The 13337-nt window shown below is 40.2% G+C and overlaps 1 protein-coding gene across 1 annotated transcript in view; it reads right to left on the bottom strand.

Annotated features, from left to right (window-relative positions):
• The window catches only part of LOC132826145 (inactive carboxypeptidase-like protein X2), a 189809-nt gene that overhangs the window by 60337 nt on the left and 116135 nt on the right, over window positions 1–13337 (bottom strand). The window contains exon 8 of the mRNA XM_060841791.1: window positions 2730–2818. Coding sequence (XP_060697774.1) covers window positions 2730–2818 — 89 coding nt within the window. The remainder of the gene's footprint in view (window positions 1–2729; window positions 2819–13337) is intronic.

Raw genomic sequence — 13337 nt, 5'->3', positions numbered from 1 at the left:
TGTACAATACTCCAGTGAATGGTAATTATGTTTTATGGACCAGGCAAGTTTAAAATAACTAGACTATTACATCATAGAGAATGTCTATGGATTTTACTTGAGACATACACAGTTTATCTGCATTTGGCTTATGCAGTATTCAATGTAATTTATACATGGTAAATTAACAGAAATTCTGCTATATTACTATATTTCTAGTAAAATTCTGCCCTAATACATTAAGCCCCATGGAAAAACATAAAATTGTTTTTAATAACAGGACAGCACCCAATGATTCAATACGTTGATGTAATAATGCAACGAGCCATAGGGAGTAACGGCATTTTATATTGTGAAACAGCGGTTGATGGCAAACACATGGTTGCCTCTCCATTGACTGGTGACAGAAATACCAACGGTTTGACTTTACTCCAATGTCAGTGGACACTTCTTTGTGGCTTTTGCAAACTCCTACCAGCTTTGCCTGCTCAATTTCTGACTAGGATCTGATATACAACAGAAAGAAATATGAACAGACCACAAACTAAGTTAGACTGGTTTTAGCATTGCTCTCCAAAACTCATGGAGAGGTATAAAATTCGTTCTCTTCGTAATTTCTGGCTCTGTTCTAATCCATTGCTCGGAAGGTAAGAAGTAATACTTAGAAAAACATGTTTTCCTGCAGACTATAACAGAATTTTAGCAACAATAGCTAAGATTAAACAATGGAGCTCAGCAAATACCCTGTTGCGAAGAGGAATCAACATATACCGAGTTTACTGAATGATGAATTGCACACAGTTTCTGAACTGCTGAGGGATGGCGGAAATGCAGGGAGGGTGGGGATGATTCTGGAGAGCAGTGGAGCATGGTTGAAAGGTGAAGCGATGAAATGACTTCCCGGAGCATTGAACACGTGGGAAATCAGGGAGCAATAATTCGAGACTGTCTTGCAGGAGGTCAAATGGATGTCAAAGTCTGTAGAGAGAGTTGGTTTGATAGAACAAAGCTCTGATTTCTTTCAATTACTTTTTCTTTTTCTTTTCTTTGTCTTTTGAGCTGGTATGATTCCAGCAGGTGCTACACATTCTGTGTACTTCGGTGATACAGTCAGTCTGTCAATCACTGGCAGTCTCTCGCAGACAAGGTTGACTCTTTTCCACCCTTAAGGTGAATCCATAAGTGACTATACAGACCATTGCAGCTACCACAGGCTCTGTTACACTTGGGGCAGAAGGTGGTCTAGACTATTAACTCATTCTAAAGCCAGACGCTTGCACTTTGCTCCAGATAATGGTCATAAAGAAGTGGCCTACTTACACATTCTGATATTTTAAATCAAATATGTTTAGATATAGTATGACACACCTCTGGGAACAGGTAGGGCTTAAACCCAGATGTAGAGTTACTATCATTGTGTTAAAAATGCCCTTATGTATTTTTTCCAGCCTGATGTTGCAGATGTCAATTCCCAGTGATCCAAGTACTGACCTAGTTTTGTTCAGCTAATTAAACATGGAAATTGCCCCTCCTCTGATCTCTAAAGCTCAGTGACAAATTATTGCCATCACCTGTTCAAGTGCCTTCTTGTGCTTTAAAAAAATACATCCTGACCCACTCTAATTTGCCTCCTATGGGACATTTCCAGTTCCTGAATCAAGCCATTTATCATCGCTTGATTGTTAAATAATGGTGAAGGAAATCCTAAAAGTGGGAGGCGGAAGGGAGGGAGATAACTAAAATGTAGGAGATTAATTAAAGCAGTATCTACTAAATTCTTTGCTTACATTCATAACCTTATTTATAACTGAAGACACAGTTCATTGGTCTTGACTGGAGTTATCCAGGCAAGAAACCTGAACAAGATCAGCATCTCATGTTACTGAAATGTGTAGAATTTAGATTAGCACTTATCATTGAGGAGAACAGTACTGATAGAATCAAAAATATAGAAAATTATTATAAGAATTAGTATAATTAACTTTGAAAATTAATATTTGGATATTGTTAATTTCTATTATTTATCCATGGGTGGATTTGTATCTTCACAGTACCATCAAAGAGACCACCTTCTAGACAGCACATGCTTAATTAGCTGAACATAACTAGGTCAGTACTTGGAATACTAGGAATTGACATCTGCAACGTTAGGCCAGAAAAATGACACAAGGGCATTTTTGACACAATGATAGTAACCCTACATCTGGGGTTTAAGTCCCATCTGTTCCCAGTAGTGTGCCATACTATATCTAAACACATTGATTAAAAATATCAGGATATGTAGGCAGGCTATTTCTTTATGGCCATTATCTAGAGCAAAACATTGGATAGTGCATGTGCCTATATAATGGGTGTCCAACCAGAATACTTGCTCAGTGCATTTAAATGAATGGTAAGTGCGGCTGAAGGGTGGGGCTCCCAGTCAAGAGTAGGGCATTATGACAATCCAATGAATGTACAGTGAGTAAATTTGGGCGAATGCATGAATTGCACAATTGAAAAAGAAAATTCAGTCATTGATCCAGAATATTCCACAAAGAACATGTGCAAAAATTATATTTTTGTAATTATTAATATTAGGCAGCAATACAAACACTAACTGGATGTTTTTCAGCAGATAAAATAACTCTCCTTGTCAACATTATTCAACTCACAGTCTTAAAAAATAAACAGTTTTTTGAAAATATCAAAATAAAGTTCTGAGGAATTGATTTGTATTTTTGGTTTCTGAAGAAGTGTCTTGATCTTACCTGCCTCATTTCTTTATAACTGTGGTGTCTGAAGTCTAGATCATCTGTTGTGGTGACTTCATTTCGTCTGCGGTAGTAGTTGTTAGGATCTGAAAGTAAATTAAACACAGAATTTAAACCCCAGTTTAAGCTTAGTAAGATTTACAGATAGATTACTTACAGAAAGAAGCCCAGTTTCACTACACTGAGCTGGATTATTTTTCAGGCTTTTTTTGTTATTTGCTTGTGGAATGTTGGCATCACTGGCTACACCAACAGTTATTGTCCATTCTGAAGTTGCCTGGAGATGGTGGTGGTGAGCTGCCTTTTTGAATTGTTGCAATCTTTGGGGTTTAAAGGCACCTACATTTCAGTGAGGGAGAGAATTCCAGGATTTTGACTCAGAAACTGTAAAGGAACAGTATTACAGTTCCAAGTCAGGGTGATGTATGATTTCAAGGGGAACTTGTAGGAGGTGGTGTTCCCATGCATCCGCTTCCTTAGCAGCTGTCTAGAACAGGTGTTATGAACTTATATATGGAAGTGATGAGTCTAATATCTATTGCAGGCATTCAGAGTGTTTGCAAGTGACATTGATGAGCCCCAATTTCATGCTAGTCTTAGGCCACACAGGATTGGGACCTGTGCCATACATGGGTCCTAACATCAGCTCATATGAATTTCTACTTCAATTACCCATTCACGGCAGATTGGAAAAATGAGAAAATGAAAGAATACACAGATACACTAATTAGATAAAGCTTGGAAATATGTTGACACAGTCTCAGAACTGGTGCATAGAAATTGAAATCTGAAGTATTATCAGAGAGATAATACAAATATTCAGGAAAGATAAGCATGTAAACAATCAAGGGGAGGATAAGACATCAATGTGCAATAAAAGCATGGCAGGCCAAAGTAAACTTCGGATAAGGGGCAAAGAATCATTGTTACAATGCCTTTAAAGACTAATTATTTTGAAAAAAATCTTGAATTTCACGTGATTGACTGACAGGATTGTACAATTTCAAGCTTTAAGACTTTTATTATAGTAAACAAGCAAAAAGCAGGATTGTCTAAATACTTAAGGCAAGAGCTCAGTATTACTCGAGCATGACAGCACATCTTTAAGACTGTTGTAAAATTTGTTGGGGTCATTGACTTGATTACTGGAGGCATAGAGCACAAAAGCAAAGACAGTTATGGTGAATCTTTGGTTCAGTATCGTTGTGTCCAAATAGCAGATGGAGTTTAATTTGGATAAATGAGAGTTGTTGCATTTCGCTAAAACAAACAAGGGCAGGACTTACACAATAAAAGTAGGGCTTTGGGTACAAAAAACATTACAGCACAGGAACAGGCCATTCGACCCTTCAATCCAGATCCTCTACCTAAGCCTGTTACCTATTTCCTAAGGATCTGTCACCTTCTGCTCCCTGCCCATTCATGTACCTGTCTAGTTGCATTTTGGATGATGCTGTCATGCCCGCCTCTCCCACCTCTGCTAGCGGCGCATTACAGGTGCCGACAACCCTCTACATAGAGAACTTTTCACGCACATCTCCCTTGAACTTACCCCCTCTCACCTTGAACTCGTGACTCCTGGTAATTGGGTCCCCCAATCTGGAGAAGTGCTTCTTGCTCTCCGCCCTGTCTATGCCTCCCATGATTTTGTAGGCCTCAGTTGTGTCCCCCCTCAGCCTCTGTCTTTCTAATGAAACTAATTCTGATCTATTCAACCTCTCTCCTTGGCTGGCTCCCTCCATACTGGACAGCATCCTGGTGAATCTCCTCTGCATCCTCTCCAAAGCATCTGCGTCCTTTTGGTAATGTGGCGACCAGAACTGTATGCAGTACTCCAAATGTAGTGTTGTAGAACAGAAAGAGACTTCAGGGTTCAGGTACATAATTCTTTGGAATTTATGTCACAGGTAGACAGAATAGTTAAGAAAGGGTTTAACATGCTTGCCTTCATTGCTCAGACCTTTGAGTGTAGGAGTTGGGACATTTTGTTGAGATCATATAGGATGTTAGTGAGGCCTTTTCTGGAGGACTGTGTCTAGTCTGGGTCGCCCAGGATATTATTAAGCTGGAGAGGGTTCAAAATAGGAGACTTACCAGGATGTTGCTGGGAATTTTTAAAATTATTTCTTCACAGGATGAGGCATCTCTGGCTAGATCAGCATTTATTGCCCATCCCTAATTGTCCAGAGGGCCATTAAGAGTCAACCACATTGTTGTGGGTCTGGAGTCACATGTAGGCCCCGACTTATGAGGGTGACAGATTTCCTTAGGTGGGCTTTTCCAACGATCAACAATGGATTCATGGTCATCATGAGACACTTCATTCCAAATTTTTATTGAATTCAAATTCTACCATGTGCCATGGCAGGATTCAAACCTGGGTCCCCAGAACATTGCCTGGGTGTCTGGATTAATATTCCAGCTAGGGCATTGCCTCCTCTTCTGGAGGGTTTGAGTTATTAGATTAGATTCCCTACAGTATGGAAACAGGCCCTTCGGCCCAACAAGTCCACACCGACCCTCCGAAGAGTGACTCACCCAGACTCATTCCCTATATTTACCCCTGAGTAATGCACCTCACACTATGGGCAATTTAGCATGTCAATTCACTTAACTTGCACATTTTTGGATTGTGGGAGGAAACTGGAGCACTCAGAGGAAACCCACACAGATACAGGGAGAATGTGCAAACTCCACACAGACAGTTGCCCGAGGCTGGAACCGAACCTAGGTCCCTGGTGCTGTGAGGCACCATGTCACCCTACAAAGCCACCATGCCACCCCACTCCTGCTACGGGGAAAGGATGGATAGGCTGGGACTTTTTTCCCTGAAGCGTAGTAAATTGAGGGATTAAGAGGTTAATTAAATCACGAGGGACATAGATTAGATTACTTCCAGTGTGGAAACAGGCCCTTCGGCCCAACAAGTCCACACCGACCCGCCGAAGCGCAACCCACCCATACCCCTACATATACCCCTTACCTAACACTACGGGCAATTTAGCATGGCCAATTCACCTGACCCGCACATCTTTGGACTGTGGGAGGAAACCGGAGCACCCGGAGGAAACCCACGCAGACACGGGGAGAATGTGCAAACTCCACAGATGAGGTGAATGGCAGCTGTTTTTTTCTGTAGAGTGAGATATTTCAAGACCAGAGGGGCATATTTTAAGATGAGAGGAGAAAAATTTAAAAAAAGACATGGGGCCAATGTTTTACACAGAGAATGATTAGTTGTGGAATGAACTTCCAGAGGGAGTGGTTTCTGTGAGTGCAGTTACAATGTTTAAAAGACATTTGGATAAGTACATAAACAGGAAAGGTTTGGAGGGTTATGTGCCAAGCGCAGGCAGTTGGGATTAGTTTAGTTTGGGATTATGGTCAGCCTGGACTGGTTGGATCGAAGGGACTATTTCCATGCTCTTTGACTCTATGCCTCAAATCTGGCAGGGTCTTTGGGAAGGATGTGAGGGCATTGGAAGGGATGCGGCAAAGATTTGAGAGAATGTTCTTCGGCATGAGGAAGCTAAGTGGATAAACTTGAATGGTTAGAGAAAAACAGTTAAGAGATCTGGTAGAGTTGTTCAAAACCTCATTAAGATGGGACAGAAGATGGATGAAAGAATTAGGAACTCAAAGAAACCAATTTAAGGTGATTAGCAAAAGAAGCAAATAGTCACTTGGTAGTGCAGAACTTGAGAGTACTGCTGAAAAAAACACATTTCCGTCAAGGATGTTCACACCATTGCAAAGGAGAACAATATTTGATACTGTACGAGTAGATGTTATTGATTGGTTGGTGAGTGAGTTCTGATAGAGTGGTTGCTATGAGGAATACACAGGTAGATGATGCCTCACAGTTAGCTATCAAGGCAATGCTTCTATCAAACAGAGACCACTTGGCAATCAGTTTGTACAATCATACACTATAAAATGGCATTTCCTTTACATTTGAAAGCAAATCTTAGCAGGACTTATACACTTAGTGGTAAGGTCCCAGGGAATGTTGCTGAATGAAGAGACCTCGGTGTGCAGGTTCATAGTTCCTTGAAAGAAGAGTCGCAGGTAGATAGGATAGTGAAGAAGGTGTTTGATATGCTTTCCTTTACTGGTCAGACCACTGAGTGTAGGAGTTGGGAAGTCATGTTGCGACGGTACAGTGCACTAATTAGGCCGCTTTTGGAATATTACGTACAATTCTGGTCTCCTTCCTATCGGAAGGATGTTGTGAAACTTGAAAGGGTTCAGAAAAGATTTAGAAGGGTGTTGCCAGGGTTGGAGGATTTGAACTATGGAGTAGAGCTGTTTTCCCTGGAGCATCGGAGGCTAATAGTTGATCTTGTGAAGGTGTATGAGGTCATGGGGGTTTGCATAAGATGGGTGAAGGAGGTCTTTTCCTTGAGGTGAGGGAGTCTGGAACTGGAGTACGTGGGTTTAGGGTGAGAGGGAAAAGATATAAAAGGGACCTATGGGGCATTTATTTCATGCAGAGAGTGGTGTGAGTGTAGAATGAACTCCCGGGGGAGTGGTGGAAACTGGTACAGTTGCAGCATTTGAGAGGTACCTGGATGGGTATATGAATAGGAAGGGTTTGGAGGGATATGGGCCAAGTTCTGGCAAATGGGACTAGATTAGGTTGGGATAACTAGCCGGCATGGATGAGTTGGACTGAAGGGTCTGTTTCCGTGCTGTAAATCTCTATGATTCAACAATTCTCTATTCAATGGACAATTACAATTTATTGTCTAAACTTCAAATTTTATCTTTTCAACATTTCAGTCAGCCTACTCAGAGATGTTATTGCTCAACTCTGAAGCAGGTGAGATTAGGACCCAGATCATCAGCCCAGAGGTAGAGACACAATCACTGCACTTGAAGAGCTCTCAGAATTTATCTTGTATAACACCTAAAAATCCCGCACCACAGATATACTTTATTCTGTGCCCAGACATAAGTCCAAACACTTCTGTCCATTTTTCAGCTGGAAACCTCCTATTGTTTCTGATGGTGAGAGTTACCCTGGAGATTTATTTTTTTACCCAAAGCTAGGTGGATCTTCCAACCTCACTTAAATACTTTTGAATTTGATCTCTTCCATCCCAGCTTGAACATCCACCTACATTCTATGTGTTAAACAACAGAGAACACTGCTTCACACTCTGATACTTGCAAACTGACCTGTTTATTAGGTTCAGCAATATCCTTGCAAACTATTATTCCAATGATTTGAACAGAGTTTTCACCTCTCAAAGCCTACCCCAAAGCAACATGAATCACATAGGCTATTCTTGTAAGTGAGAAATGCTTTTATCTGTTCTTTGGAATCACTCTGATCTTGGAGTTAAATAAACAGTTTTAATACAGTGATTTATTAAACCTGACATGCTTAGCACCTATTTGTTAACCTGCTGCTTTGTTCTCTCATCATTCTCTCATACTGACAGTGCAAACAGTTTTGTGCCCCAACGGCCCGTTAAGGTTGAAGACAAGTCTCTGATGACTCCTCCTGTCTCCCTTTGGACCATAGCCAATTACAAAACACCACAGTGTCATTCCTCAGACTTGACTGACCTCTGTAAGGTACATAAATTTTGCTGTTTGAGTGGATCAGTTATTGGAGCCTTCTCCCAACATTCACAATTCATTTCTAAATAAATGCTTTATATTACAGAACTTAAATTTGCTAAAAGGAGACTAGTAGTTGAAGCTTTTTGTCACACTCATCAGAACTATGATGCAAATATCAAGATTGGAAAGAGAGATAACATTTTGTACAGCATGAAAAGAGGGTGTAAATTGGTTGGGCTATAGTTGGCATGGAGATGCAGCAAGAACAGCTAACCATCAAGCTTAATTCTCAGATGAGGCAAGTGGTTCTGATTGGTCAGAGTGTTACCATCGAGATGCAGCAGTGTTTTCTCAATCCCTCCTTTTGAAAGGAATGCAATGTACATCCAAATTACTTTGGCCTACATAAAGCAGGCTATTTACACATGCAGCCGCTGGCAAAACAAATGCATCACACTATGGGCTCAGATGACAATCTTAAAGTGATTTCTGATGTAACACAGTCTGGATTATTGACTAAATAATTTCCAAAAGTAGAATCACATCTAATGATGGTTAGACTTATTTGGGGTTTGCAAGTGTGGGATGGTTGAACATGAGCAGCTTTTAACTAAGTGCAGAAGTTTCTTCCAGCCTTTGATTTAATGTGAGTGCACTGCTTTATTGTCTCTATGGACAACCGCACCACAAACAATACCTGCTTGACACACACCCTCATGATAAACTTACTCAAAAAGAAGCAATTTGGTACCACATGTGATGTGTACTTTCTACAAGATTCTACAAGGGAGACTTGTAGAATCACCTTATCAAACCACTCTGCAACCTCGAGGATAGCAGGACATTCACTCCAATGTTTCTCATACCTTAGTATCTCTCATTTGTTATGAATTCCTTTGCCTTTTACCTTCATGACTTCCCCAAATACAAAATCTCAGTTCTCCAGGTTGAATTCCATCAGACACTTAACTGCCCACTTAACCAGACCATTGATATTTTCTATGGCCTATAATTATTCATGTCAATATTAATCACAAAGCCAATTTATGTTCTAGCTGCAAACCCTTGCACATGACTCCCACATTTACATCTAAACAGCCTTCCAGTTGCACAAAGACCATTACCAATTATTTTTGTTTCCTGATCCTGAGACAATTTTGTATCTAGTTTGCTATATTCCCCTAGTTTCCATGGAGTTTCATTATTTTCAACCAGTCTGCTGTGTGGGCCTTGTAAAAGGCCTCACAAAAATTTACTTGGACTACATCAACTGTATTACCCACATCAATTTTCCTTATTCCTTTCTCAAAAATTTCAATCAAGTTAGTCAAAAAATGATCTTCCCTTAACAAATCCATGCTGTCATCAATTAATCCATATCTTTGCATATGCAAGTTTATCCTGCCTCTTAGAATTGATTTGAATAATTAGCCCATGACTAATGTTATACTGATGGACTGCAATTATTTGACTACCCCTTGCTCCTTTCTTAAGCAAAAGTACAACATTAGCAGCCCCACATCTGTATCCAGTGAGAATTGAAAAATAATTGTCAACCTTCCACTATTTCTCCCTTGGATTCTTTTAACAGTCTGGAATACATTTCATCTGGCCCCAGTGATTATCCATGTTCAAGAATGTTAATGTTAATAATGCTCCTTCTTTCCCAATACTCATCACTTTCAATACTTCATGCTCCTTCTTAACTACAATGTCAATATCAATCATATAGCCAATTTATGTTCCATCTGTAAACCCTTGCACATGACTCCCATTTTTACATCCAAATTTTTAATTTGTACAAAAAAAGGAAGCTAGTACTGAGCTCTGCAGAGCCCCTCTTTTGTAAGACAGACACAAACTATTTAAGAACCACACAAATATCTTGCATCTCTGCACATAGGTTACTTTTTTGGTCTTTTGTGGATCTCACTGGTTCCATGGTTATCCTCTTAATGTATTGATAAAACAAATTTAGGTTCACCACAACCTTGCTCAACAACATTCTTGTATACCCTCCTTTCCTTTTTGTAATTATATTTTGATTTTACTCCTCCACTTTCTATACTCTTCTCAGCTTTCTGCAATATTGAATACCCTGCTGAATGTAAGCTTTCCTGTCCTGTGTTATTTTACCCTATAAACCCATTGAAATTCAGAGGTCCTTAGGATGGGATGGCTAAACATATCTCTTCATGGGCTATTTACTCTGAGCCCCTTGGATCTCCCTTTTGAATGCCTATTATTATTCTGACAATGATTTACCCTTAAGTAGATCTTTTGTTAAATTGCTCCTCAGCTTGATAAACTTGGCTTTGCCCAGTTTCGAATTTTAACTCCTGTGCTATTCTGTTCTTTTCCATAATTATATGAAAATTACTGAATTGTGAACACTGCCACGAAAATATTCTCCCATGATTTCAACTTGCCAAGCTCATTACCATTGATTCGATTCCATTGAGGCGACAAATAGCTTAGTGCAAATAAAACTATATTTTACAGGCAATTTTAAATGAGGACAGAAGTTGGTGTGGTACAGTATTGAGTTCAAGGATGGAAATCCAGAGCTCGGGGATGAATTGGCTGAGCCACAGTTACAAATAGTAGGTCAAAAGTAATGGCAGATGAGGAAGTGACAGGGTTGAAAGAAGTCAGAATTTTAAGAAGGATACAAAACTGAAGGATGTTACAGGATTGGGGAAACGGGTGGCCATGATGAGCTTTGGATATTAGGTCGAGAATTTTAAGGTGGTGTCTTAAATCGTGAATCAGTAAGCATCAGCGTATTGAGAGGGCACAATAGTTTGTGCAAAGACATGGACTGTAGCAGTTTTACTTGAGTTGAAGTTTAGAGAATGAGAGGCCAGCTGGTATAGCTGGGAACAAAGGAAGTATAAGATGACTAATAATGAATTAGCTGCGGCAATGGCCAGGTCAGAAAATATTACGGAGGATCTGTCAACTGAAGCTCAGCTGGAGAAAATTGGACTCTGAGATTGTTATGTGAGCTAGTGCTTGGAAAAAAGGAATGGAATTTATGATAAAGAAACAAAGCATGCTCCAATGACAATGGGTTCCTAACACAACCATAGAAAGTAAAGAAAGCAAAAATCAGCTGCATAATAATAACAATTTATCACAGGGCACAAATCAGTCACTACTTACAATGTTGTACTTCATCAGAGCACACACATTCAATTTTGAAGTAGCAAACTTTATCACAATTTTAGATTCCTTTGTGAAATTGCTTTGAAGCTGACAGACAATATAATGTTCACCTCAGCACTTCAGTGTCATTAATTCTATTGAAAGATGAACAGTCCACTTTAGCTGGGTAGGAGTTATGAATTATCTTAGTTATAAACATTTCAATTGCATTGATAGGCCTGTGCAGAAACAAATAACTATCTAACAGGCTAAAGGGAAACAAGAATTCTCAAACAAGTCTACCAGTACTCAATGCAATCAGAAACTATGACCAGAACTTTGTGTTTCATTCTGCCGTGATTTTGGTCGGGGAGTGGAACAGTAAAATAAGAAATCTGACTAGAAACACCATACCTATTACATGTCTTCTTGTCCCGCTACCTGAGGAAAGGTTAGTGTCAAGTGAAAACTGAACAAACTGCAGATGCTGTAAATCCAAAACAATAACAGAATTGCTGGAAAAGCTCAGCAGGTCTGACAGCATCTATGGAGAGAAATCAGAATTAACGTTTCGGGTCCAGTGACTCTTCCTCAGAACTCAAAGTATTAGGGTGGCATGCACCCATTGGACTTTGGAGAGCTATAAGAGACCAATGAATCCTATTTTAACCTCTGTGGGGTGATGCTAAGCAGTTTTACAGCCCTTCGCCATCTACATGATACCAAGCCAATGTTTGTCCACTCCCCAAAGTGTCAACCCCTCGATCACCAGCTTCGTCACCAGGGCCTGCTAGCCTCTCCATGGTAACACATCAGACCCAACTCTCAATCTGGCTCCATTCCTGAACCCCTTCCTTGGGGACTGTCACATTCCTAGCAGGAGTCATCATTCTCAATGGCACTGAGATAATGCCTTTCGATTGGCTGGCAACCCTTGTAGCAGGGAGCAAAAGTTGTTCCTCAGTCCAACTAAAGGCCTGATAACTGTTAAATAGCTACAGGATGAATCAGCCAGACAATATGGAGTTTTCTACAAAGCCCACGACTGCAGAGTAACTGAATACAATTGCACTGCAGTAACAAAATGTGCAACTTCCAGGAAATTCCAACTCTTGCACAATATTTTGCAATTTAAGACTTCTATTATATTGCCATTTAATTGCATTGAACTTTGCAAGGATGGAATCTGTGAGTTCAGTTCTGATATTTAGACTATTAAATCTGGCATCTTCATTCCTGTGGCACGAGAAACAATATCTATTAGTCTATCACTGGGATAAGGAAGTTTTTCTGGCATTTTCCCACTGCCAGCCTTAATGTATTTGCTCTGCTGTTGCTGATGACTGTGAGATGTGTTCATTGCTAGCCTATTAGGCAGCACCATACTAAACTGAAGACAAAAGTGTCTTATATTAGAACCCAATGCTACTATTCAGCATTCAGAAACATCCAAGCATCTGTGCAGAATGCCAATAGCAAAGCTGCACACATTGCTCTGGGACTCTCACTCAAAAAACATGAATCTCTGTCCTTTTAGCCAGTAGCTTAAGAACAAAGAACAAAGACCATTACAGCACAGGAACATGCCCCTTGGCCGTCCAATACATATTGTCTATGTAAATCTGCTGCCTATTTTCTAAGTATCTGTATCCATTTGCTTCCTGACCATTCACGTATCTGCCTAGATACATCTTAACTAACACTATCATTCCCGCCCTGACCACCTCTGCTGGCAACGCATTCCAGGCACTCACCACCATCTCCATGAAGAACTTTCCACGTGTATCTCCCCTAAATTTTCCTCTCTCACTTTGAACTCATGACCCCTAGTAATTGACTCCCCAACTCTGGAAAAAAGTTTCTTGCTATCCATCCTCTCGATACCTT

The sequence above is a fragment of the Hemiscyllium ocellatum genome, chromosome 22, assembly GCF_020745735.1.
Source record: "Hemiscyllium ocellatum isolate sHemOce1 chromosome 22, sHemOce1.pat.X.cur, whole genome shotgun sequence".
Lineage (NCBI taxonomy): Eukaryota > Metazoa > Chordata > Chondrichthyes > Orectolobiformes > Hemiscylliidae > Hemiscyllium > Hemiscyllium ocellatum.
The sequence above is the reverse complement of the archived record's forward strand: the minus strand, read 5'-3'. Positions and strand labels throughout refer to the sequence as shown.